Source organism: Gadus macrocephalus, chromosome 11 (assembly GCF_031168955.1).
Source record: "Gadus macrocephalus chromosome 11, ASM3116895v1".
In the NCBI taxonomy this organism is placed as follows: Eukaryota; Metazoa; Chordata; class Actinopteri; order Gadiformes; family Gadidae; genus Gadus; species Gadus macrocephalus.
The window spans coordinates 20326650-20354567 of NC_082392.1; the positions used below are offsets into that span (position 1 = coordinate 20326650).

General features: G+C 44.6%; 2 protein-coding genes and 1 long non-coding RNA gene across 3 annotated transcripts in view; 1 reads left to right on the forward strand and 2 right to left on the reverse strand.

Moving 5' to 3' along the window:
* Window positions 1-20090, reverse strand: part of aacs (acetoacetyl-CoA synthetase) — a 33216-nt gene extending 13126 nt beyond the window's left edge. Inside the window, exons 1-10 of the mRNA XM_060065520.1 lie at window positions 19787-20090; window positions 18431-18534; window positions 17907-18027; window positions 16372-16485; window positions 8864-8961; window positions 8172-8286; window positions 7935-8016; window positions 6881-7034; window positions 4228-4308; window positions 3075-3199 (exon numbers count right to left, since the gene is read on the reverse strand). Coding sequence (XP_059921503.1) covers window positions 3075-3199; window positions 4228-4308; window positions 6881-7034; window positions 7935-8016; window positions 8172-8286; window positions 8864-8961; window positions 16372-16485; window positions 17907-18027; window positions 18431-18534; window positions 19787-19928 — 1136 coding nt within the window. The 5' untranslated portion in view covers window positions 19929-20090. The remainder of the gene's footprint in view (window positions 1-3074; window positions 3200-4227; window positions 4309-6880; window positions 7035-7934; window positions 8017-8171; window positions 8287-8863; window positions 8962-16371; window positions 16486-17906; window positions 18028-18430; window positions 18535-19786) is intronic.
* The window catches only part of LOC132467942 (uncharacterized), a 696489-nt gene that overhangs the window by 586906 nt on the left and 81665 nt on the right, over window positions 1-27918 (forward strand). The gene's annotated exons all lie outside the window — the stretch shown is intronic.
* Window positions 25626-27918, reverse strand: part of gak (cyclin G associated kinase) — a 43545-nt gene continuing 41252 nt past the window's right edge. Inside the window, exon 29 of the mRNA XM_060065522.1 lies at window positions 25626-27804. Coding sequence (XP_059921505.1) covers window positions 27703-27804 — 102 coding nt within the window. The 3' untranslated portion in view covers window positions 25626-27702. The remainder of the gene's footprint in view (window positions 27805-27918) is intronic.

A 27918-nucleotide genomic window follows, 5' to 3' on the forward strand; every position in this document is an offset into this window, starting at 1 on the left:
ACGATTCTAGGACACACACACACACACACACACACACACACACACACACACACACACACACACACACACACACACACACACACACACACACACACACACACACACACACACACACACACACACACACACACACACACACACACACACACTGACACCTCTGCCCCCTGCCTGTGTCTACAGTTTATTTATTGTTAGCTGCCATGACAACTATGGCTCACTTTAGATTTGAAACAGAAAGCCAGGTGTGGCTAATGAGCTGCTTAGGATGGAGAATGAGTCCAACGCTGTGTGTGTATGGATGGGGTAGCAGGCCCGTATCTGAATCTACTTTTGTGAATGATTCACAGAATTTGTGCGTGCACAGATGCCTGAGTGCGTGCTGGTCTTCTGTAATTGTGTGTGTGTACATTAAGTATTTGTGTATTTGTCACTCTGAACATGAAATGGCCTCGACAGCATTCCTGCTCATGTTATAAGATTTTGCACCTGGTCAATTAAAGACCGCTGTTATGTTTTCTGTATTGCTCTGTATATTAAACACACTTTACTCCAGGTCTCTCCCTTGATTCCAAGGGTTTTTAGGTGTTTTAATTATTTTTTTGGGAGAGAGTGCACCCGGGAGCTTTTTTGTTGTGCATTAAAGCCGGTCCGACAAATCCCACCTCAGTTTCACTTTCACTTCCTCCGCCCACCCCATCCTCCGCCCTTAACCATTGTCTCCTCTTCCAACCTCTCTCCCCACGTCTGTTTCCTCTCTCCCATCCATCCTTTTTCTCCCTTCCTCCCCTCTCGTCCACTCACCAGCGTGTTATGCCAGAGTTTAGCAGCTGAAGATGAGGCTGAGAGCCCTACTGGAGCATTAGCTCTAGCTCTACAAAGTGACTTTAGAACAGATTTTTCCGTCCGCAGCGAATGCAAATCTGCGGGAGGAGTGCAACACACGGTTCAATGGGCAACTAGACCCGATCCCCTTTTACCAGGAAAAATGTGTCTAATAAAGTTTGATAAGAATCGAAACATCCCGCAACATGGAGGTTTACGTCTCCCCGTGCTGCTGCAAGTGCCGTCGATCTGACACATTTATCCCCAATTAGGAAAACCCACATCCACGCAAAGCGAAAAAAAAAGAAACGAGAAAGCAGCGTTTTCCCGTAAGATTCCCAACACAACGGCATCATCTGGAAAATGTGTCCAGGCCAGGGCAACCTTGACACCTAATTGCTTCAAGACTCTCCTCCGAGCCGAGGCGTTCCATCCATCTTTCCCGGGTAATGGCGGGGGCCCCTTCATTGATTTCCTCTACGTAGATGAATCTTGCTCGGGCTAGGCTTTAGCGTCCCCGCCTCCCCCGCTAGCTAGCTAGCCGCCTCCGCTTCAGCCAGCCGTTCATTTCCAAAACGCACATGGAGGACATTTATCTCACGGCACGGCGCCCTGACAGCAACTGGAGAGGTAGCCGTTTCCACGGTGTCCTAGCAGCCACAAAGAGGATGGATCAGTGTAGAGAACAGGAGGGGGACAGCGTTTGGTGTCTATATATCCATCCTTCTACCCAATACCATCTTTATATCAATCCATCCATCTTTATATCAATCCATCCATCTTTATATCAATCCATCCATCTTTATATCAATCCATCCATCTTTATATCGATCCATCCATCCGTATATCCATCCACCCAGTTCCAGCCATCCATCTACCAACCCATCCATCTATTCCCTCATCCATCCACCCATTTAATCACCCATCTATCCATTCACCCATCTAATCACCCATCAATCCATCGACCCATCATTCATCCATCTACAGAACAATTCATCCATTCATCCATCCATTCATCTACCCATCATTCATCCATCTACCCATCCATCATTCACCTATCTATTAATCTATCCATCCAGCCAGCCAGGGTTTTCAGAACGATGCATTTCATACACATTTTAAAGCATCCTATTCAGGTTTTGTAATTACTTGAGCTCACTGCTTCTTATTTGGTTTATTGGGTCAATCCTTATGGTTCCTAATCACTGTACATAGATTCTTTGTTTGACTTTTTGTCTGTTAGCCACTGAGTGTCTCAGGGAGAACTCTCTAACTTGCCAATTTATGATAATATTTTATCCTCGCTGAAGGGGGGGGGGGGGGGGTGTCCGTCTCCTGAGCCTGGAGATCCACTCGTTTGTAAAGGATGGGTTTCGCTGAGCCAGCAACACTTTAGCCTTTGGTGCTAAACCTTCATACATCAAGGCAAGACTCACCGAGCATGCTCAGTACGAGCCTGCTGGGACAGTGAAGGAACATCTGAGACACTGAAGAAGAAGCTGAATAAGAGGAGGAGGAGGAGGAGGAACAGAGCTTCTGTTCTGCTCCTGTGGACACCACTGTTGGGCACGATGGGAGAGGAAACCACTGCTGCTGCTGCCGACAAAATGCTTTTCTTGGGCTGCTCTCAAAAGACACGCTTCGCAGCCAAGTGTTTGGTTGAATAAAAAGAGGAGGATGCTGAGAAAGTTTATATCTTGAGGACGCGGCGCCCAGTGTTGTTCTAGAACAGTGCTTTTTGTGATAATTAGTTCTGTGTCTGTGGTCCTTAACACATCGGTTGCTCGGGTAACAATGTTCTTCCCCATAACGGGAAAGAGAAAAACAAGATGACATCGTTTTGCAGTGTTATTAAAGCTAAACGCCCAATATCTAGATGACCCGACTGAACTCATGTTATTATTATTTTTATGGTTTTATTTCTTAAATTGAACCTTCCAGAGAGTGTGTAGCCTGTGTTTTTTGTTTGTGTGTGTATATATGTGCAAGTGTGAGCGCGTTTTGTGTGTGTGTGTGTGTGTGTCTGTGTGTGTGTTTTGTGTGTGTGTGTGTGTGTGTGTGTCTGTATATGCGTATGCGTTATGTGTGTGTGTTTTGTGTGTGTGTGTGTGTGTGTGTGTGTGTGTGTGTGTGTGTGTGTGTGTGTGTTTGTGTGTGTATGCCTATGCGTTATGTGTGCTTGTGTGTGTGTGTATGTGTATATCCGTATGCGTTATGTATGTATGTGTGTGTTTCTATCTCCACCAACGTACCCCAGCTGGTCTGTGAGGTCCCACAGTACGTTGGGCGTGGGGACGAGCGGTGAGCCGTCATATAAAACCACTGACGCCCCGACGGCCAGAGAGGACACCAGCCAGTTCCACATCATCCAGCCCGTCTGCACAGTGACACAAACACACACACACACACACACACACACACACACACACACACACACACACACACACACACACACACACACACACACACACACACACACAGACACACAAACACAGACACAGAGTTAGATATGCATAAACACATGTATGCATATACAGCTTCATCGTCAACAACGTCTTTCAAATTATGTGTGAGTGTGTGTAGTACAATGATTGTAATCCAGCAGACAAACGGTGTGTGTGTGTGTATGTGTGTGCGTACCTTCAGTGTGAATATCAAATAAACAGGATAAAGAATACAGAAAAGATTTATACTTTTTTTTTTTTTGAACTCCTTCAGAAAAAGCACTTTTCCGGAGTTCCGGAGTCTTTCAGAAAAAACAAAAAAAGATTTTCCACTTGACAACAGTGCCTTTGTGCCAGGCATGCTGTGTGGCTTTTTGATTTGGTTTTGTGAGGCACATAGCATAAGCTTTGAGCCCCGGCTTCCAACCACCATCAGTTTACACAAACACAAGCCCCTTTCAAGGGGAAAAAATTAAATCAAGCTAGCATTGAAGACACCACCTTTCATCTGCGCTCAGCCAGAGCGGAGGCTCAGATGAGAGCGCTGGAGCGCGCGGGAATGCGTGTTTCGGGGGTGTAATTGAGGAAGCACCTATTGGGGAGGCCTGGCGTGAGCCGCATCTCCACGCCTGGTGCTATTTCATCGTCTATGTAATCTCCACTCGGAAACTTTTTGTATGAGCTGCCGCCGTTTCCTTCAACAAGTTATAATGGATTCATCAAGGGACCGGGATGGGTTCCTTGAGGAACGCCTTCAAGCAGTGCGCTCAGGCGTTGACGGGTGTCTCTGAGATCAGAGCATTTGTGTACATTTCGGGGGGGTTAAGGAACAAGTTTGGATAGGTTTCGCATTTGAGATGCGAAAACACCCTTGTCCGAGCAGGAAGCAGCAGCTGGGCTTGTTGGGTTTTCGGCTGGCCGAATTTTTTTTCTGTGTATCAGTTTCTGTTTGTGTGCCTACCGTGGTGTAATAGATGATGACATCGCTGCTGGTCATGTTGCCATGGAGAATGTGTTCTTTGAGATGTTGAATAAGTGTCCCCTGGAGAGAAAGGGAGAGAGAGAGAGAGAGAGAGAGAGAGAGAGAGAGAGAGAGAGAGAGAGAGAGAGAGAGAGAGAGAGAGAGACAGATCATGTTAATTTAATACATTTATAATAATAATTTCACAGGTCATGTAATCCCTTTATTGACCATGCGGCTTTGATTAGCCTGGCTGCTGACATTTGAGATAATAATAATTTTTGTTTTTGTTTTATTGTTATCAATGCGTAATCACGCTCGCTGTGGGTGACCAGGCTTTCACCCAGTCCTGCAATCATGAACTCAACTGTAGGTGTGCGCAGACTTATGTGTGTGTGTGTGTGTGTGTGTGTGTGTGTGTGTGTGTGTGTGTTAGCGTGTGTGTGTGTGTGCACAGATGCATTTGTTTGCATGTCTCGTGGTCTCTTTGCACCCGGGTTTCAGGTTAATATGAATCTGTATGCCACGGCGAGGGCGTAAGGGGAACAGGCGACGCTCGCCCTCTCCACGCACGCCACCGCCAGCAGGCCAGCAGCGTCCCGCCGCAGCAGGGAACAGCGGCCAAACGAGCCCGGGGCTAATTGGTGGCGCCAGAGTGGACAGACAGGGTCACTGCGAAGGGTTTACTTTAGCCATACTATAGTGTCACCTCATTATGGTGTGAATGTAACAGGGGGGAAGGGAGAGAGAGAGACAGAGAGAGGGAGAGAGATCGAGAGAGACAGAGAGACACAGAGACAGAGAGAGAGAGAGAGAGAGAGAGAGAGAGACAGAGAGAGAGAGAGACAGAGAGACAGCGAGACTGGTCTTATCTAATAAAAAGAAAGCTTCATCACACATACACACACACACACATATACTGTATATCTATACACACATATACATGATTGAGTTCGCTAAACAGAGATTTTAAGTAATTATAGTTTATGTTATCTATTGTGTAACAAACTGCGTTATAATTCTACTTCAACCAAGATGCGCTAAAGCTGCCCCCTACACCATCACTCATCTAAAACGGTAGTTCCTCATCTTTTATGGAGCAGATTGCTTTAGAAATGCACCGTTGGGTTACACAGTCGTCCATGTTTTTCATTGCTTTATAGAAATTTAACCCAAGCCAAACACTGGTCCTCACCATTGAAGAGAGGCACCAATCCGACTCACATCCTTTGCTCTAACCTGCTCTCAAAGACGGACAGGTCAACTTCCCCTAGTAAGAGGCTGATCAGATGCCAAAGGAAGCTGTTGACCACTTTTACTCATCCATTCCAATAATGTTTCCCCAACACATTCAAATAAGGAGAGAAAAAGACAGACAGACAGAAACAGATACAGACAAGATTTGGAGGTTTGTAAAGGATACACAAACAAGGTGGCGAAGATAAACAGTGACCCCATCCCCTGCTGTGTGTGTGTGTGTGTGTGTGTGTGTGTGTGTGTGTGTGTGTGTGTGTGTGTGTGTGTGTGTGTGTGTGTGTGTGTGTGTGTGTGTGTGTGTGTGTGTGTGTGCGTGCGTGCGTGCGTGCGTGCGTGCGTGCGTGCGTGCGTGCGTGCGTGCGTGCGTGAAGAGGGAAGTGGGCCTCATAGTTAAACAAATATATCCACAAAGCAACAATCACACAGACCCACAACACACGTCGCACACAACAAACAGACAAAGACAAAACACACATACATAAAAACAGATGCAACACATGCAAATCAGAACCCTCAACACAACTTTTAGACTTGGAAAGCAAGGAGCACAATTTTATTCTGGTCTGGAAAAATGTGATGCTGCTGCCACCTTGTGCTGGAAGATGGAAAAAAGTCAGCTATTGTGTGTATAGAGCGCAACAGTGATCGCCCCCTTTCAGAACAGCTCTGGTTCCGGAAGTTAATTTCCCGTAAAATCGTTATATAAAGAGTTTTAAGCCTGGAACAAAGCCAATCATTCGTCACGGTAGCGTTACCATAACACGTTTGATTCGGGGCAAACGGAAAACGGAAGAAAGTCAAAGGTACTGTGTACATATTTTTTTGCGAACAAGTGAAGGAACTACTCATTCCATAAACCATTGCAGCCTCTCACCGGTGTGGGCATGTCCAACATGGACTCAAGCAGGATGTACAAGGATAATTACAGTGGGGGCTCTGGAGTTCTTGACATAATGGGCCTTAAGCCTTCCCTTGCGAGCCGGTTAGAGTCACAAGATAACACCCACTTGCCAGGCTACAATGTATGCTCTTGTTGCTGAACTGCAGTGATTTGTACAATCAGCGTCCTACGAGGAACAATGGATTCTATGGGATACGTGATAGACAGTGACGGACAGATGATTCATCCAATCACCTGACCTTTTTTTCAGAAAGTGCCTGCCCGTACTTTACCATGTTCTCTCATGTTTGTACCATGTTGGGGGGTGTGTCTTATGTTCTTGAGAACTACGGCAGGTGTGGGGGGGGCGTGTCTTATGTACTTAAGAACTACAGAGAGAAGGTGGGGGGGGCGTGTCTTATGGACTTTCGAAATACACAGAGAAGGTGGGGGGAGGGGGGTCTTGTCTTATGTACTTGAGAACTAGAGGGAAGGTGGGGAGGGGGCGTGTCTTACCCCAGCAGAGTGGACCATACACTTGGGGGCGCCAGTGGTCCCAGAGGAGTACATGATGAGCAGCGGGTGGTTGAAGGGCAGCTGCTCAAACTCCAGCTGGGGAAACTGGTCTCCCTCGCCCATTCCATAGGCCAGGAATTCATCCAGAAACACACTGGAAGAGAGCGAGAGCGAGAGCGCGAGAGAGAGAGAGAGAGAGAGAGAGAGAGAGAGAGAGAGAGAGAGAGAGAGAGAGAGAGAGAGAGAGAGAGAGAGAGAGAGAGAGAGAGACTGTTTAACACTTGGTAAAGCATGACTACACAAAGCATTGAATAAATGTGTGACAGAGCGGAATAAGATGATGCACCACTGTTAGATTAAACATGACTAAGTGGATGAGAGGGAGCAGGGAGAGATGTAAATGTAGCCTTCAGGCCTTGAGGAACCATTCAGTAGCCATGGTATGTCTTTATGGGAGCGGATTTGCACTGAGGACAATTGTCATGTTTTACATTTCAATATAATCTTTTTGAATATCCAGCATGCGAGTCAATTTATGGTTCCATATATTTGCATGTTTATGAAGATTTTATGTCAAGTGTGGCATATGTACGCATATTTTTTTATTTCTTCTCTTTCTTCTTATTTCCTACTCTATTTATAAATCTGTTATCGAGTAGAGAAAATGGTTTTCTTCCAGATTAATAAAATAATGAATCATGAACCTAAAGGGTGCAGATATATTCTAGAGAAACCCTGAAGAAGTTTCTGTTTTGGTTATAAGACGGATCAGTGATGAAGTGTCCCCCCTTCATCGCTCAGAACTCAATGAATGATGATTTAGTATTAGATCAACCACACAGAGAGGCAGACAGACAGACAGACAGACAGACAGACAGACAGACAGACAGACAGACAGACAGACAGACAGACAGACAGACAGACAGACAGACAGACCAACACACACAGAGAGGCAGACAGACAGGCAGGCTGACAGACAGGCACACAAGCACACAGACAGACACACAGAGAGGCAGACTGACAGGCAGACACACAGATAGGCAGACCGACAAACCTGTTGGGGATCTTTGAGATGTCTGTCTCCTCTTTGGTGCGTGCATAGGGAATCACCACCACTTTATTCAGGTCAGGCAGTCCTAGACACACACACAAAAAACCCGTCAGTGACACACGTCGCCTTAGATGTCCTACCTACCACGTAATGCAGACATACTAAGCAGTGACTGTTACAAGTCAGAGAACAGAGAACGACCACTAAACGGACCCAGAGAGAGACAAGATGGACTCTGACCTTTGACCACACTGGTCAGCTTCTCCATGTGGTCGTGGGTTTTGCCGTTGTAGATGACCGCCGCCACTGAGAAGATCAGCTTCGGCTGGATCTGGGAAAACCGGTCCAGAACGCCCTGAGAGAGGGAAAGTGGGAGGGAGAAATGAGTGAGTGATTGAATAGGGAGAGAGAGAGAGAGAGAGAGAGAGAGAGAGAGAGAGAGAGAGAGAGAGAGAGAGAGAGAGAGATGGGTCTAATATAGTCAATACTTTTTCTCTATGTCCTTCTGTTAGTTAATGATTCTAGTGTCTCTGTGTCTGTAGGTCATTGTAATATATTCATTGATTTTTAACACTTCTCTGATTAAATTTTTACTGCAGTGTAAGGTCATCTTGAGCGTCCTGAAAGGTATACAATATACAATATAGAATTATCATTATTTGTAATATATAATGTCAAAATAGATCACATCAAATCAAGCCCAATACTAATTAATAAAAAAACTTTTGTCATGAACACATCTTGCAATTCCATATTTTCCCAAAAGGTGTCAGTATAATAAAAAAACTCAAAGCAAGAGGCCACATGGTCGAACAAGTCCATTGTAATCTATCCATGAGGGGATCGATTACAGTGGAATTCTACTAATGCAAGTTCCCTCACATACAGGTACGCTGGCGCACACAAACATCCGCTTAGATAAGCGTCCTTACGTTGACTCCAAAGTCCACGGAGGTGGAGCTCCAGATGGCTCCGATGCTGGCGGCGGCCAACATGGCCTCCACCGCATGGATGCCGTTAGGCAGGTAACCTAGGCAACAAAGAGATACAGGTGCGCTTTAAATTGAGTGTTCTAGAATGCGGCCCTGGCTAAGCTAACGTTAGCGTGGCCGGGTCACCAGCTCTCTGATCCCACTGTCGTTATTGTCGAAATGTGATCGGCAGTGTGGCAAATTGTATATGTATAGGTTTCACAATTACTAATATACATATCATGCCTTTTATACATATCGTTGTAACACATTGGATATTTTTATTTATTTATGAATGTATTATTAACTATTAATCCGTATTAATATTAATAGATATCAATATTAATTAATTTTGCCTCATGATGTTGAAAGGGAATAACCAAAAGCATTGTGGGTAACAAAAGAAAATGGCATACAGGAGCAGATCTGACATGATGACGTCACAAATTGCTATAACGATACTTATCGGAAAAATAGGACCTGGGGTGTGTTGTTCACCGCTAACAGACGTTTTATCGCAATGGCAAATAGTTTTAGGCTGTATTTGTACTTTAACCAATAGACAGAGTCATCTACAATGCAAACCAATAGTACAAGCGGTGTTGTTGTCTAGAAAATAACAGTCTGATAGAGAGGAAGAGACTTTGGATGAGGAGAGAGAGGTACACATGTTTGGATCGACCTGGGAAATGAGAAAATGTTCTCTGGTTGCGAGGCCTGCTAGAATCATAATGATGCAGTGACACAGTCAATGTCTCCAGCCATCCATCACAGCAAAGGCTCCCACAGACAGGGTAGAATAGGACGCAGAATGACGAAGCCAACCAGTGAGTGAGTGTGTTCCTCATCGAACTGTACGGCTAATGAAACGTACAGCCCATAAAAGCGCTGCAGCGGGGCTGTGTTAGAGATAGACTGTTCTTCTTAATGTTATTATTGATTCATCTCATCAAACCGGGATGAACCCTTTATAGTGGAGAGGTATCTGTTTCACACCCGCCATCTCAGTGTTGAGCTCATGCGGTCACAATGAAAGTGCTGTGGTTAACCCCACAAACAAACAGCTTTTGCTGGTCCCAGCCCTACACGTACACACACAGACAATCTCAGAGGAGCAACACACTGCCCATCCCTGGAGAGAGACACATCACCTCATCTCTGACCGGGGCCGGAGCGGGGAGCGGACATCCGGTGATGATGTAGTGTTTGGTTTGGTTTTGGACGGCCCGACGCAAGAATAAGACGAATACACCAGGCAGACTCAGCTGGCTGCCAATCACCAAATGCCTTCTAAGCACTATGTTTGAATTATCTTCGCAGAAATGCTTTGCGTACAACTAGAAATCTAGCTTAAGCCAACAAAACAAATCCATCCATATTCTGGTTGGACTCCACAATTGGTCTACATTCACAGAATCACAACACCCTAACATCTTTCGCAATGCTAGAAGGGAAATTCCCAGAGCCTTAGTGTTTCTATGCTTACCAATGCTCACCCAGCTGTAGGTAATGAGCATGATTCACTATCTTGTAATTTACTGTTAAGTAACCATACATACAGGGGATACCAGTTTTAGCCAAGATAAAACAATAGACAAGGATTGTGTGTGTGTGTGTGTGTGTGTGTGTGTGTGTGTGTGTGTGTGTGTGTGTGTGTGTGTGTGTGTGTGTGTGTGTGTGTGTGTGTGTGTGCGTGTGTGTGTGTGTGTGTGTGTGTGTGTGTGTGTGTGTCTCTAGGCAAACCACTTAGCCCCTTGGCAGCATATCTAACCATAACACTTAACTTGACTTGTTAAAATATTTTCATTTCAAACGCCAGATATTTTAATCGAAATAACATTAGCGAAGAGACAGAGACAGAGAGAGAGAGACTGGTTGTTTAACATTTTGGAAAGCATGACTACTGTTTAATGAATGTGTGACAGAGTGGAATAAGATGATGCACCTGTACAAGTCAATCAAGTAATGATGTTAGATTAAAGATTACAAGAGTGTATGAGAGGGGATCAGATGTGAATTTGTCCTTCAGGACTTGAGGAACCATTCTGTTGACATATTATTATTTATGGAAGCGGATTTGCAATGAGGCCCTTGAAGATAATTGTAGATAACAATGTGTTATCAACATTGTTATAGCCACTTTGTGGTTCCATATATTTGCATGTTTATGAATAGTTTATCTAAGATTTCATCTACTTATACAGCTGTTATCTTATTTTTCAATCTGGAGTCCGGCAAATGATTTTCATCGGGATTAATGAAGCAAATTAATTTCTTTGAAATGAATATAGCCCTCTGAAAGATGGACCTAAAGCCTTGAGTTATATTCTTGAGGAAAGGAAAGAGGAAAAGAGGGTCTGGTCTTGTTAGAAGACGGCTCAGCGAGGGACAAATAGAGGCCTCACCTTCCTGAGGATTAATCCACGTGGGTGCGCAGTATAAATCTCGTCTGGTTTCATCAGCTAAGTGCCTTTATGTCTCTGAACAAGCTCCCTGGGGCAGGGACATTTCTCCCTCTATCTCCCTCTACCTCTCTATCTGTCTCTCTATCACCCCTCTTTCTATTTTATTCATTCAAATTTGTTCCGGTGGGCTTCAATGTCTTTTACATTGTCAACGTAAGCGAAGAACCAAACTAAATCACAACACAAGCAGACATATAGGCCATGGTTCTCTCTCTCTCTCTCTCACTCGCTCTCATATCTGCACTTTGTTCGCATCCCAATGAGCTCATGTCATTAAGCTAATGCTTCGTGGCGCGAACGTGTGCGTGCACACACACACACACACACACACACACACACCCACACACACCCACACACACACAGTGCAAAGACACTTGACTCTCCTTTCAGTGTAGAAATATAAGACCTTGAGCTAAGAGTGAGCTAGGAGTGAGCTACGTGCCGTGATGGTACGCTGATTTGGTAATCGAGAAAGTCCCTAGTCAAGGCATTCAGTGTGACGGTGACGCCATAAGAACAATCAATTATTCCATCTTATAGAAGTGACTGGGCAAAACGCCCTACCTTGTTACTTAAATACCTCGCCATATTACTGAAACAATGATCAGCCGACCAACATAAAGTCGATCTATTAAAATACAAAACACAGAAAGGCACATCGTTTTGTTGTGATTATCAGTGTCCGATTATTAAAGTAATTCAGATTTACTTGGCTGCATGTCAGACGAAGCAAGTTGCAGCCTTAAGCTGCTTTCACACCGGCGCGCGGCAACTCGCCGCCTCCGTTCATTTCAATGAGGGAAGGGGCGGCAGAGGGGAGGCGGTCACAAAAGCGGCTGTAAACCAGGAAGCGGTTGCCGCCCACGTGAACACGCACAGATTTCGCCCTACCACTCAGCTTTCCCCGTGGTGAAACTTTCGGCGCTTTTGAAAACGCCTGGCCCTTCACGCCGCCGCGCTGAACCCTCCGGGAGCGAGGTGGTTATAAGGGCGGTTGCCGTGCGGCGAGGTGTGCGAGCACCTTTAAGGTACGGCCACACTGAACGCGTTACCTGCGTTAGAGGCGTAGAAAATCGGCATTTTTGCAGAGGGAAACATTGGTTTAGGCGCGTATATGCGTTACACACGCTAAACAGTGCATCAGGCGTGTAAGACGCATTTTACGCACCTAAATAACGCGCCCACGCACCCAACGCGCCTACGCGCGGAGTTCAACATTTTTTACTTTTTACGTTCCTACCCTTGACGCTTAGCCGCGATAGCCAATCAGCTTTGAGCTTGACCCGACGTCAGTGGCAGAGAGACGGAGGACAGGCACTCCGCAGCTCGGCGGCACTCCGCAGCTCGGCGGCACTCCGCAGCGTTCCGCAGCGTTCCGCAGCTGATATGGAGCGCCTGTAGTTGGTGTCCGGGCACCTCCCCCAGGCAGAGTTCCTGGGGGAGGTGCTGAAACTCACCCAGCTATGAGCGCCTACGGAGGATGTCATGCACCCAAACGCGATAGCGTTTGGGTTTCCTACTCTCCTCGAACTCCCACAACAAATACAGCCCAGAGATGGTGGTGATCTCAGCCATGTTTGTGGAGCAAAAAGAAAAGTAGCGGGGGAAGATACGTTTTGGGCGGGCTCATCTAGCCGCGGAGGCACGTTAGGCGCGTTAGGCGCGTTGAACTATTTTTGTGACTCACAATGGTCAAGCGGCAGGTTAGGCGCGTTACGTGTGTAATCCTACGCGCGTAATGCGTTCAGTGTGGCCGTACCTTTAGGGCTCTATCTTGCGTCCGGCGCAATTTACTTGGCCACCAATCACTGGCGGATGTGTCGTTGCTAGTTTGCAACTGGCGCAGAGCGTGCTTTTCCCTCCTGCGCCACGCGTCGGTAAATTACGGAATGATCTTGCGCCCCCAAGGGGCGGCTTGGCGAAAGGAGGAGGCGTGTTCTGGCGCAAACGTTCCCTGTTGCTATTTTGACGTTTCATAAACCACTTGCGCCACAAACCAGAAAATACCTGGTTTAAAGTGGCGTCAGTGGCATGTTGTTCAGATGCTATTTTAAGGGCGCATGCATAATGTTGCTTGTGCACCTCGCGCATACACTTTGCTTCTCTCATCTACCTAGCCACACATGCTTGGTAAATTATTTGGGAAAGAACAGCTGATACAGCGGTAATAAGTTGTACTTTTAAATCAATGCATCTGCAAACACCGTACAGCAAACACATATTTTCTTGACACAGACATCGTGTACATGCCCATAACTTTTAGGATTGATGAGTATTTGATCGTGAGAAAACATTGTTTTACCGCGAGTGAGTGTTAAAAAGAATGAATGAATGCGGGCGCGCATGTGTAACGCACACACCCGCGCTCGCGTGTGTGCGTTACACATGCGCGCCCGCATTCATTCCATCTGTTAAAACACACGCAAACTAAACACGTAACGCATAATACAGTCCATGGAAATGTATATTAACGGGACACATTCATATTAGGAACACAAGTCGATAACGATAATGCACACAATACTGATAAGAAACTATGTTGTTTATAATGTATTGCATATATCATTAAAAAGAACCATAGTTATCGCATATCATATGTTTTATCATATACGTTTTCTTTGCCGAAATTTATTTGAGGACTCAATATTTCTGAAGTTGTGGAAGAAAACCTTATTCCATGTGTGAATTAGGCCATATTATTTGGCCATAAACTGAGCCATTTGCAGTTTGAAATTCATGTGCATCTGTCTCATGGGAGACTGCAGACGTGCTGTCAAAATATCAACTCGTCAGATTCAAATGCGTTCATGGCTCTTAAAGGGGATGGGAGCTGGCATTCTCATTGGTTGGTTGCACGTTACGCCCAAACCACACCTACGGGTAATTAGGCTACTTCAGACCAACCCTTTTAAGATATGCGCCGGGCGCAAGAATCATTTTTCGCGCCGGTAAACTAGCGACATCGCTGTAGAACCACCCACAAAGCTACTTGCGCTTGGCGCTTCTCACTTGCGTTTCAGACCATTAAAATAGGGCCCTTTGTGTTATGTGCTATGCTTGCTATTGGTGTTATGAGCTGCTTGATGTCAGTTATTACTTAAAGGTTGGGTATGGGATTTGCGAAACGCCAGCAGATTTTGAAAATACACAACTCAAATGGTCCTACCCCCTCTCCTTTAACACTGACTCTGACCACCCATTCCAAGTACATAGACGCGCAATCATGCACGAACGCGAACACAGATGCGAGAGAGCGAGCCATTAGCTAGTTAGCTAGCTCCAGTAGCTACCGCAGGATAACAACAAACAGAAGCTTGCTCTGGGTCACGAGCTTTGAGTACGTGTACGAAGGGGTCACGCGTGTGGAGCGGGGGAGTGCAGTACGACCGTTTGATTGACGTACTTACTGTCCAATGCCACTCGGTGGGTCTGGAAATCATTGGCTGGAGTTTTTCGAGCCCCGCCCGTTCCACAGATGATTGACTTGTTTAATGGTCATGTCAGTACTTCTAACTCAGTGACTGTAGGTGGGTTATGATAACGATTTCAAGTAATTTTGTAAAAATGGCCAAAAAGGAGAATTCCATTCCCAACCTTCAAAAAACATCACTGGATCCAGATGGTTTGTATGTGTTTCTGTCTGTCTGTCTGTCTGTCTGTCTGTCTGTCTGTCTGTCTGTCTGTCTGTCTGTCTGTCTGTCTGTCTGTCTGTCTGTCTGTCTGTCTGTCTGTCTGTCTGTCTGTCTGTCTGTCTGTCTGTCTGTCTGTCTGTCTGTCTGACTGTCTGTCTGTCTGCCTGCATGCATGCAATAGCGCACATGCGCACAAACTGTCTATGCCCACAAAAAACATTGAAGACTTCATAGTAGTCATACTGGAAAACCACAAAGATTGACTTGGTAGAAGCTATAATGGATAAACCATGAAGACTGACTCAGTAGAAGTCATAGTGGATAAACCATGAGACCGACTCACTATAAGTCATACACGGAGCAAAGAAGCCCTTGTGCAGCTTAAGCCCACCAACCATCCCTGAGTAAATAAAGCATGGCTTCAAATGAATGGTGTGATTCAAAATTAGTTGCTGAGCCAAGACAACCAGGCACCGCACACAGACTGTATACACACACACACACACACACACACACACGCACACACACACACACACACACACACACACACACACACACACACACACACAAATACACACCCACACAACGACACACACAAGCAAACACAATCCAACAGGATGTTGTACGAGGAAATAAGAGATATAAAACAAGAGCGCAAATTAAGGACGTTAGGAGAGGGAGAGAGCAAGGGAGCCAGAGGGAGATAGAGGGAGCAGAGGAGAGGAGAGAGAGATAGAGGAAGAAAGAATGAGAGATTAGAAAAAGGAGAGAGGGAGAGAGAATAAAAGAGAGGGAGAGAAAAAAGGGGAGCGAAAGAGAGAGGGAGCAAGAGAGAGCCAGAGAACTCATATACATGCTTATTCCCCAATGGGTTTTAGAGAGTTGTTAGACCAAAACCATCCACTGCATAGACTGTACACACACACACACACACACACACACACACACACACACACACACACACACACACACACACACACACACACACACACACACACACACACACACACACACACACACACACACACACACACACACACGATCCAACAGGATGTCGTGCAAAGAGATAGGAGTTATAAAACAAGTTTTTGAATTAAAGACGTCAGGAAAGCAAGAGAGACTAAGGGAGTGAGAGAAAGGGTTCTTTCCCACTGGGTTTTATAATGAGTTGATCCCCTTTGCTTCTGAGGGTTCAGGGTCAGGAGGAGCACTCGGTTCCTAACCAGAGGGATGTTTTTATGGAGGTCCTCAGCTTATTCACACTGAATTGCAAAGGGACATTTCCAGGCGAGCCAGCCACCCGTCCCCAAGATACTCCAGACCTGAGTGCCTTCGCTCCACAGAGAGAGTAAAATGGCGTAGGCGGACTCACCTGCGACCCGGTCCCCCGTCTGCACGCCCATCTTCCTCATGGCCGCCGCAAACAGGGCCACGTCCCGCCGCAGCTCCCCAAACGTCACCTTGGTTACCTCCTCGTTAGACTCCACTACGGGGCAAGCAGACACACACACACACACACACACACACACACACAGATACAGAGAGAGACACCGTCAAATTGGGTCAAAACCGAGAAGGCTAGCTATCGCTGTTGCAGAACTTCAGCAACACCGACAAGACACACTAATATATTAGCATTCTTCTTATTCATTTAGACTACTTTCCGTTAATCATTGATTAACTTGATGACGGTTGATGATAGTACAGAGTTGCCTCCTCTGCTACGGCGCACAGAGACAGAGAGCTATTGTTGTAATCCCGCTAAGTAAGAGCTATCTGACGTTTATAGGTGGACCGGGAAGCTTGTCCTAATAAAGGTGGCATGGTGTGTGTGTGTGTGTGTGTGTGTGTGTGTGTGTGTGTGTGTGTGTGTGTGTGTGTGTGTGTGTGTGTGTGTGTGTGTGTGTGTGTGTGTGTGTGTGTGTGTGTGTGTGTCCAGGTACTAACAGATACTATCTCCATTTCGATTTCACTCAGTCAGCGAGAGATGAGAGGGAGAGCGAGGGGAGGGAGAGGGAGCCAGGGAGCGAGGGAGCGAGGGAGGGGGCGGGTGGGCAAGGATTTAATCTTACTACAACCTGGCATGTACAATATGACTCAGTGTTATGGATTTTCAGCCTTATCACATCATACACTCCTCCTGAATATAAACACGCCCCTGCACTCTCCAAGGTCTGTTGGCCTGGGGGGGGGGGGTTCCTTGAACTGACCACATCATCGGAAATTCTGATACATAGAGGATATACAATTGTATTACAATTATATTACATCCATTATGACATTGTGCCCAAGTACAATTATATGGTATGAAGGTTAACATGACGTTAAAATCTAGTTGGAGAAATCTCAGATTTTCGTTGAAACCTTTATAAATATTTCCTTTTAAATACGAATTGGGTTCCTCTTGTTCTGTAGCCTCGCTATGAGAATGCACCTGTTTTGTGCTAATTAATTAACGAGGCGTCTCAGGTGGACTCTATAGTGGACTCAGGTGGGGTTTATTTGGTATTCGTATCAGGCGGAGCGTTATGCAACGCTTCAACAAACCGTTTCATGTGAAAATGAGTTATTCGGTCGGTTGACAATGCTCACTGGAGTTTGGACGCTTGTTCTTACATCTCCTGCGTTGCCACTCAACAGTTTTTCCCTGCGGACACTGCCTATTTGTAATCAAGCCTAAAACATTCTCGGGGCATCGGATTCCACTCCCCGTGCTCTAGCCTGGGTGCGACACATACGGTCGCAATGACAATGTATTATCAGATTATAACATTTGTAATGTTATTCATATCATTATCATAGTACAATTAAAATATAGCGACCGGACAGGTAGAGTGGTTGATTCAGCCGCCAGCCACACAACAAACAAAAAACACATGAACTAAAGGAATGAATGAGTGTTCTCACTGGAAGCGTAGAGCGCCACCTTGTCCAGGTCTGTGTGTTTCAGCAGGTTCTCTGCATAGTTGAGCCTGGCTCCTTTGAACCACTCAGGAACGTCCGACACCCGCTTGGTCACATCGATCACCTGAAAGCAGGGAGGTTTGGCTTGAGAGGCGGAGACCTTCAGGAGGACATGTAGGAATGGATGGATGTGTGTGTGGGGTCCATGTATGGGAACAGTGTTTTAGGCTGGGGTTGTTGTGTGAAATCCCCCCATTGTGTCATGCTGTCACTGCGTCATTGTGTGCATCATGAAGTCCACACGGTCACTGGCTACAGCGTGGAGCTGCCACGTGTCTGAACATACACTCATGTCAATAGAGTGATGATGGTTTTATTGAGGGCTGCAGCATGTGACACACACACACACACACACACACACACACACACACACACACACACACACACACACACACACACACACACACACACACACACACACACACACACACACACACACACACACACACACACACACATACACCTACCTCCTCATACGGGCTGGAGCTGACGATGCCACAGAAACTCCAGACTTCGGCCCAGAAGTCTGGGTAGCTGTCCACCGACCACTGATAGAGATCATTGTAGTTGGCTGGAGACAGAGAGAGCATGTGGTGAGAGGGTCTATTGTGTTGTACATGGTGACACACATCCATATCCAATCATTTGTGTAGCCATTTCCTCCTACTCCGTTTTGTCTGCCCGCTTCCCTGTTGGTCTTAGACTACACATCCCAGCAGGGCTCTCTGTGTACATTTGGAACAGATTCAAACTCAAAAGACTCAAACTGTACTACAGGGTTTGATACAATGGCATGTGTCCAAACGCCAGATTAGCACAAAACCAGAAACGCTGGTTGTAACGCAAAGTGAAACTCGTCATCCTGTAGTATATGTTGTTACAGACAGAATAGGATAAGTTTCCAAATGTTATTTAAATCTAAGAACAAAACATCCTCAGTTGTCTGATCATCTGTGGACCCTGCTCTTCACCTACTAGGCCCGGGCAGCATTGGGGTCCCTCTCCATTACATAACACTCATTCTGCATTTCTCCCCTCCTCTTTGTTGCCATTCATTAACCATCCGTTCCATCCGGCGAATCGGGTCTCTTTAGCACTCACTGCAAGTGACATGAGGAGAGCTTTGTGTACCCTCACCCATCACAGTTACGGATAATATACATTAATAGTAGATACTCATGTGTAATAAGCTGTGTTTATGACACAGTATCGGGATAATAGTAGTTAATCATGGGTAATACATTGTGTTCATGTAAAAGTATCTGGATAATAGTAGATACTCATGTGTAATACACTGTGTTTATGGCACAGTATCCAGATAATAGTAGTTAATCATGTGTAATACACTGTATTTATGCCACAGTATCCGGATAATAGTAGTTAATCATGAGAAATACACAGTGTTGATGTAGGCTGTACACTGTGTTGTGGAACAGGGTGGACCACCACTACAGCAGATTTGTCCGTGTGGCGGTCAGCATGAGAAGTGACCTGTTGACACCGAGTGATGTGTGAGCAGGTTAATCCAAGACATGGTGAGCTCTGTAGCCAGGCGAGGAGACGAGGAAGTGTGGAGGAGCCGACTTTCTCCGACTGAGGTGTCTGGACTCTTGATGTCCTATCACCTTATTTTATTTACGTCCAAAACATCGGTGCATATTGAATAGGTAAATGCATTGATCCAATTAGTTTTAATTCGCATCGTTCGATTATCTGATAATATTGTATTATAACGTTATAACTCATTACTATAGCAAGACCAGCAAAGATCAAAAGACAAAAGTAGCCTAGTGCATAATCTCCCGTCTCTCCTTTCAACTCACCTAGATCGACACCGTAATCCTTATTGATGTGTGCCCTGAACCTGTTCATGTGCGTGTTTTTCTTAGAGTCTGGGTACCACAACGCTTTGGTCTCCTCGTCCATGATCTTCTCGCTCGTCCCTTCCTGTGGGTCCTTAGACATCGTTGCTGCTCGGGGTCTTCTTGTTTCGTCTCAAGGGCTTTGACCACTGCTGGATAACCTACAAACGCGTTCAGTTGGAGCGTTGAATGAGATCACCCGGCTAGCGCCTCTATCTTGCGAGCAGGCTTGGAGGTCTGTGACAGCTGACCCACTGAAGCGTCCTGTCAGCGTGGTCCTGCTTGAAGCTCCGCCCACCGAGCGACCGCGCGTCTATGGAGCGCATTCAAGAGACGTACGCTTCCCGTCATTTGTATATCAAACAATATATATGTCTACGTTTCTCTTTACGATACGTACAATCCCTCCATCTGTCTCATATTCGGATTTATTTCGCATATGGTCATTGCCCATGGTTAAAATGTAGCATTGCATTTTAAAGTGTTAGGATTTAAGCAAAAATATGTTCTGCATGTTTAAATTAAACAAAACACAACACGTAGGAACGACTTGGCGGTGTATCTTAGGTTTCTGTTTTACATTTTTCTGAAAACATTACTGTTCAAAAAATAAATAAATAAAAAGCCAAACGCAACGTTCATTTTCACGGTTCACTGGTAGACAGTTGCGAGTCTTGAATGCCTCCCGCCGGTGACGCGCACCAGGAGCTGGCTCGCGGTTGCTCAAGGGCTCTGCTCAAGGAGTGAGGAAGAGGCGAGTTTTGATTGGACGAGAAGAGTCTGGTTCCACATCAGCCGACGGATCATTCTATACGGGGCGGGCCGTTTCAGTGGACTGGCGTCTTGCTTAACATATACCGGCTAAGAGGTGTGCCCAATCAGCGGCGAGTAAAGGGAACAGCGTCCGCCCTCGGAGGATGTCAAACAATCAGTCAGAATGGTGTGATTTATGTTTCATTAACAGGATCGGTGCGAGCCTCTTTTTATATATTAGGTAAAAACATCTAATTTTCCGAAATTGAGTGAAATAAGAAAAAACAACGTTGGGCCTCTTCATAACAAATGTATATATTTTTGTAATTCAATAATGTAATTTTTATATTTTTATTTTTTACAAACCTTAATATTTGGTGTCCCCCCAGGTACTTGGTGCCCTACGCACTCTGCGTACTCTGCGTAAAGGGAGCGTCAGGCCTGGTTGATGAATGCAATCAGCGTGTGAGACAAGAGTTAACGTTAACGTTCATGAGTGAGAGTTCTAATTAGTGTATAAACCATGAAAATAAGAATCGTCGTGTTTCAGGAAGGAGGGGGGGTGTTGAGAGGATTCAATTAGAATGGAGTTCCACACACTTTTTAGGATTATGGGGGATTATGATAAGTGGTTCTGAGCAGTGGGTGTGCATTCTTTACTACATCCCTGTTATGTTATCAAAAGCAGCCTGTACTCACGTCCTGCAGTGCAAGTACACATCAGCTTGTAGTGCCAACTGCTATAGAGATCAATGCATGTAACTGATAGTCACAATTCAAGGTCTATGGATGTATTTCACCACTATGGACGCAATAAGAGGACTGTTTGTTGAGAATCATACTGTTACCTCTGCCATGTCCTACAACATGCAGTGACCATGGTGACTACTATGGCAAATTATGGGAATGGTTAAACTGATTTATTTGCAGGCTGCAGCTGTCAACTTTTTTGCCTTGGTGCAATTCAAGTAAAGGTTGCTTTGTATTTATTTAAATGACGTAGGAAAAACATTGCAAAAAAACATCACATTCATGGTAGGAGGCACTTTTCTTGAGAGCTATGGCCTATAGTTATACATTCACTGACCTAATAACCAATTACACTTTATCAGTCTTTCAAGGAACCTTATCACTTGACACTTGGCTACTCAATGAGGTCGTAGACGATGACATCGTTGTGAAAGTACCCACTGGCACCTTCCACAATACAGCACAGTCAATCTCACCGCAAGATGCTACGACATTTTACACACTGGGCCTCTAATAATACCACAAATTAATTAATTAGTATGTATAATCATACATCCAATGGAATAAAAAATGTTTGAAAAGTATTTCATATCCCACATAGTATATTCCATTCATTACTTCCTTGCTGCACTTTGCCCTTTGTCCTTTGCCTTAATACAGCTGGTCACTAATCATTGAGGATGACTTCATTATCAATGCACTTCTTCGCATCTTGTGATAAATGCATTTACCTTTATTATTATGAACCTGCAGGCACAGGAGACTGGGGATCAATAGGACCTACTCTTATTTGAATTTAAATTTATACCACTGGCATGTATCTTCTGCTGTGACACCAACATGTCCCGTCTTGGATTAATAATAAAAGTACCAATTTATCGCATTTTAAAATAATGAGGTAAAATCTCAGAATTCATATTCAACAAATTACAGATCAGGTCAAAAAGGATTGCAATATAAAAATGTAATGTATGGATGCATAACCTGTTTAAAAACAAAGCAGCTGTACATAGGTCAATGCATCTCCACATTACACTTTCATTTCAGTATTATTTGGAGTGCAAACATAAAAATCTGTATGAACAGAGCAGCTGCCCAGTGACCAGCATATTCAGTGCAGAGAGGAGAGAGAAAGGGAGAGAAAGGGAGAGAGAGAGAGAGAGAGTAGATTTAGTCCAGCTAACCTGTGTCTGTTTATCAAGGACCATAAAGGTTTTATTTGCACTTTGTCAATACAATTTAGTCCTTGGATTTGGAAAAACATTTATTTATGTAGGCTACTGCTTCATGAAACATCGATCATTTTCAGATTTGTCTATCTCAAAACAGTCAACCTAAACTAATTCTGTTCACTTTTATGTTACTGCATTATGCATTAAGACTTAAGCTGCTTCTCAAAGGTAGAATAGTATCTTCAATTCACAAATCCAATCTCAATCATCTGGGACATCTATGAGGACTGCACACAGTGTCCCTGTAATTAAGTCATATAAAACCACTTGCAGAGAGTATATGGCTGCCCCTCAGTGTTCCTCAAAGTCCTATTCTGTGGTGCAGAGCCCAGATGTCTCATCTGAGCCAGCAGTGTAGTGGCTCAGAAGTTTGACTGACAGCTCGACTGTACCTCGGTCACTTCACTTTACATATCTTGGAGGGGAAAAAAAACGCTTTACGTCAAAATGACTAAATAGTCAAATGGCTATCTTCAATTATCTGAGCATTCTTCACACAACAAGTATCCGACTCGTCCACCCTAATCCCTGGGGTCATATAGGCATATCCTGCAGTGTTTTGCAGCATCAAAGGCACAAAGGCACCATTACTGCCAAATTCCATGGCAAATAGGCCAATGTAGGCCTACGGGCTGTTTGACGCACATATGCAAATAGGCCTGGAAGAGAAAAGATTAGGTCAGGGGTGGCAAACCTGCAGGTCTCGAGCTGCATGCGGCTCTTTGGCTGCTCTGTTAATTATGTCACTTTTTCTTGGACCAAGATAGTTCAATGAGTAATGATAAAACTTGGATCACAAACTCATTATTTAATTCATAAGCAAACCCAGAGAGCAGGCTCCACCATGGTTCCCTTTGCTTTTTAAACGTGCAAGAGTTGAGGTGTATCGCGACGCTCAAAAAATAAAGGTTAAAAGGTTAAAGATAGGTATTTAGGAAACGCTTTTGGAAAGTGAAATGGACTTGCAGCGGGGGCATTGAACCGCGGTCTCCCGGATGTCAGTCGAGGACGTTAACTACTGGTCCAAGTTAGAAACCTGGGCTGAATTGGAAACCTAGGTTATTTGCTCAGTGGTTAGAGTTTGTCTTCCATGCCATGGGTGTGTTGTAGTTGAGGGGGTGGCATGTTCGAGACTTGTGAAGCCCTATATTCCCACATTTCTAAGTATCTTTTTTTCCTGTGTTCCCCTCCTGAAGTCCAATACAAGACTAAGCTGACAATTAAATATGTTTTGTAAATAAAGTGTGCCAGTGATTATTCAATAGATCAGCGACTCAATAGTTTCCGTTCTTTAGCCTATTAACATGCATGGTTGTTGGTCGCTTTATGTTTCTTTCTAATGAAGGTAGTTGGGTTCTTGTTCTGCCTTGATATAGCCTATTATATATATTTATATTTGTACAGCACTTTGTATCTGAAACATATATTTATACATTTCGTACAGCACTGATATCTGTAACAGATCTAATTAAACAAATTAAATGAAACGTTATTAGAGGTGAATGTATAATGACATTGAGTTTTAAACTCTCCACAAGGGTGCACAATACAATGAAGAACAGGTAGGATAATAAAAGGAAAAGTTAAGCCTCAATGCAAGACAATATGATCAGGGGTCGGAATATACAAACATGAGTAATCCTAGATTTAAAAAGCAAAAAATTGAAATGCAAGGTAACCAGAAAGTAGCTGCTGTGCAAATTTAATTTTTGGGCTGCTTGAGCTAAAGTGGGCCATGCAACGGTAGGCCTGCTAGCCATGCTGAGAGTCTACCGTAAAGATTGATAGATTGCGGGGAACATAGATAGGACCCTTTTTCAGAAAAGGGTCCTATGTTACCCCGCAACAGTGGGGAACATAGGACCCTTTTTCAGAAAAAGGGTCCTATGTTCCCCGGTATGTATTGCTACAGGGGAACACAGGACCCTTTTTGGGAAAAACGGGGAACATACGACATTTTTTTTTTTAAAAAGGGTCCTATGTTCCCCGGATGACCCCCTGAGGACTAAGGACACACAGAATTAATTGATCTCAGGTGCTAATTTATCTCAGGTGAGTGAGTGTGTGAGGCCAAATGGGCTCAGATAGGTATATATGGGATTGGGACAGCACTTCACGAGAGCACATGTTACCTTGAAAACGTTTAGTGACAAAGATGTTGCTGACACCTCAGCAATTTGATATTAGAAAAAAAAAATATATATACATAGAATATATATTCCCTAAGGTGAAATCTGCACTGATGGAAACAGGCTCGGTAAGTGTGGACTCAAACCTTCACCCCCTTTGGAATTCGTCATTGGGACAGCCCTAAAGCCTTAATAATTTCACGAGAACGCGCAATAAAGTCTGAGTTTGTGAGTCCGGACAATGGGCTTGGGCCAATAAGTGCATAAAAAAAACCAGCTTGTTTGCACTCAAACTTTACTTTTGTAATAGTGTGACATTAGACATTAGACTGGGCAATGGGCGGTGCTGAGGTGCAGAAGTCCCGCCTCCCGGCTACCAGCAATGTTCACAACTTCTCGGGGGTGTGAATATGCCAACCAATCGTAACAGACCAGGATGCTCGGGAGGGGGGCCTCAAATCGACATGATACAGAACATTCTTAAAATATGCTGAAATTGGTTTTGCAGAAATTAACAGCAAGAGAATAATAAGGGGTATTTCTAACATACAGGTATGTAACCCCATTCTTGTAGTACCCCCAATTGCAATTATTAACTTAAAATTCATGATATGGGATCTTTAAGCTCTCATTCGATTAGAGCTATGTAACCCCATTCTAGTAGTACCCCCAATTGCAATTATTAACTCTTAAAATTAATGATATGGGATTTTTAAGTTCTCATTCGATTAAAGCTTTGATCGGTTTGTTCCGCCTTACGGTAAAACGGCTCGTCACTGCTTGCAAAGTAGAAAATATATTGTATCATCGCTGTTGGAGAAATTAGTCCGCAGTACAGTGACTAGGGACCAACTCCTGGTATCCTGCCTTTGCCAATTTAGAGTATTTTTCAAAAACAATACCGAGATGGAAGACGCTAAACATCAAAACAATCCCTCACATCAAAAAGTTTATTTGGATTTTTTTTGCATTGAAATCTACATTCATGTTAGTAAGATGTAGTTTTTTGATGAACACCAGCAGTTTGTTTCTTAATAATACCAACATGATATTGTCCAAATCAGTCTCCACTGAATGCCAGGCAACAAAGCATATGGTATGTGAAAATTAAACAAGTGAACGAAAGAAAAAAGACAAGAAGCTAGGGTAACAAATGAAAAGTTTTTTTTTACATTGATATATCGGTATGTATGCGCGCGCGCGTGTGTATATGTGTATATATATATATATATATATATATATATTTTATGAAAGCATATTTGTCTTAAGAAAAGCTTTGGAATGAAAACGGCTTAGCATGAGAAAAAAATACAAACCTCCAACGGGTTTATTGGGATCAAGCATCATCAAGCCATCCCTCACACATTCAATACATATATTATCTGTATACTATCATTTACTTCATTAAGTTCGCCGTTAATCTGCATGAATAAATGTCCTCAAAACCCACAACCCCAAGCCCCAATTAAAATAAATATGAAAACAGCTGATTGGTCCATGAGGTAAAAAGTGAGATAAAAAAAGGGGGAACAGTGAGAACACAGATGGAACGAGAGGAGGCCATTTAGAAAGAGCAATCAAAGGAATTCATCGTGATTCAGCAAAGGAAAGTATGTCCTATTTTCTTCGTCCGACACACACACACACACACACACACACACACACACACTTCCAGGGGGGATGGTGGTGATATATACACTGAGACAAAGACAGTCTGACAATCAAAACAAACATATAAGCAACCACAACAAACAGAAAGCCGGAGTTCACCGGTTGGACGGCGTCACCATGACGCCATCGTTCTTCTCTTTGTGTTCCTTAAATTTGATAACCTTTTTTCATCTCCTATGACCGACACACAGGACTGATGGAGGCGGCGGTGGTGGTGGGCGGGGCTCACTGACAAGTGGGCGTGTTTTATATGGGGGGGGGGGGGGGGGGTCATTAGAAGGCGTCAACGAGACTCCCAGGCCAAAAAACAAAAATGGCGAGTGGCGGCGGATAGCAGCCCCATGGCCCCTCATGTGTTTCACTTCAGCCGTGTGATTGGTCCAGCTCCGAGCAGTCAGAGGAGCGCTTCCAACACAAGAGGGCCTTGGACCATCGGAAAGCGGCCATGGAGTGGTACTGTATGTGGTGATGGTAGTAGTAGAAGTAGTAGTAGAATTAGTAGTGGTCGTGTCAACCCCTCCACCAGTAAAAGTTCTGCTCAGGGTCGTCACGGAGACGACGATGGGATGACATGGTCAGAGGTTACCAAAGACAGCGAGAACGTTGAGGAAGGAACTTAAGAAGATAGGTTTTTTGAATTTTGCTTACAGACGAGCTAATCAGATTCTTCCCTCCGACCTGTGTTTTCGTTTCGGTCGTTGTTGCTGGGGTTGTGACCCGGTATATTCCAAACATCCATCCAAAGTGGCCATCGCCAGCCAACCACCATGGTGGGTTTGCCCCCCCCTCCCCCTGATTTGCGAAAAACAAACGTTTTATCTGGTCCACTGTCATCATGCAAAGCAGGCCCCTTTTTGTTTCCCCAAAGCGAGTCTGTTTTCTGCCTGATTCGACAACTCTTGGTGTCTGATTGTCTGTCATACCAAACCTCAGAATGTACACTCCCACTCTCCCTCCCCCTTCCCCCCTTTTTAAGAAGGATATGTCTTTCCAGGATGGCCACTTGTAAGGCTATGGAGGTATTGATTCACTGCGTCAAAGTCCTTGGGAGAGAGAGGGGTGAGAGAGAGGAGAGAGTGAGGGGTGAGAGAGAGAGGGTAGAGTTCAGGGGAACATCAGGAAGAACACACCATCCCCAATCGATAATGTTGGCCCAATGTGGGCTCAGAAGTCCAGCCTGACCGGGTCTGGGCATAGTGGGGTGGGGTGGGTCTTGGTCTTGGTCCAGCCCCCTCCACCCTGGTCAGTTCATCGAGGAACCAGACAGGGTTGGTGTTGGTCTATTTTTTTCTTCTGCTTTCGTTGGTTTATAATCTTTTTTAAAGATATGGATTTCCTTTTTTTAAAAGAGTGATTTGGAGCCCTGGTTCTCAAACTCTGTCCATGCGTCGTTCAGCTCCATGAAGATCATCTTAGCATAGTGCTCGTAGGGCTTGCCGGTCGCCTACGGAGAGGAAACAATAAGATCGATATTACATTCAGAATTAAAGTATTATATTCTGAATTAAAATGATCATCAGTTCATATTACAGATACTTCAGTATCAACTGACAAGACA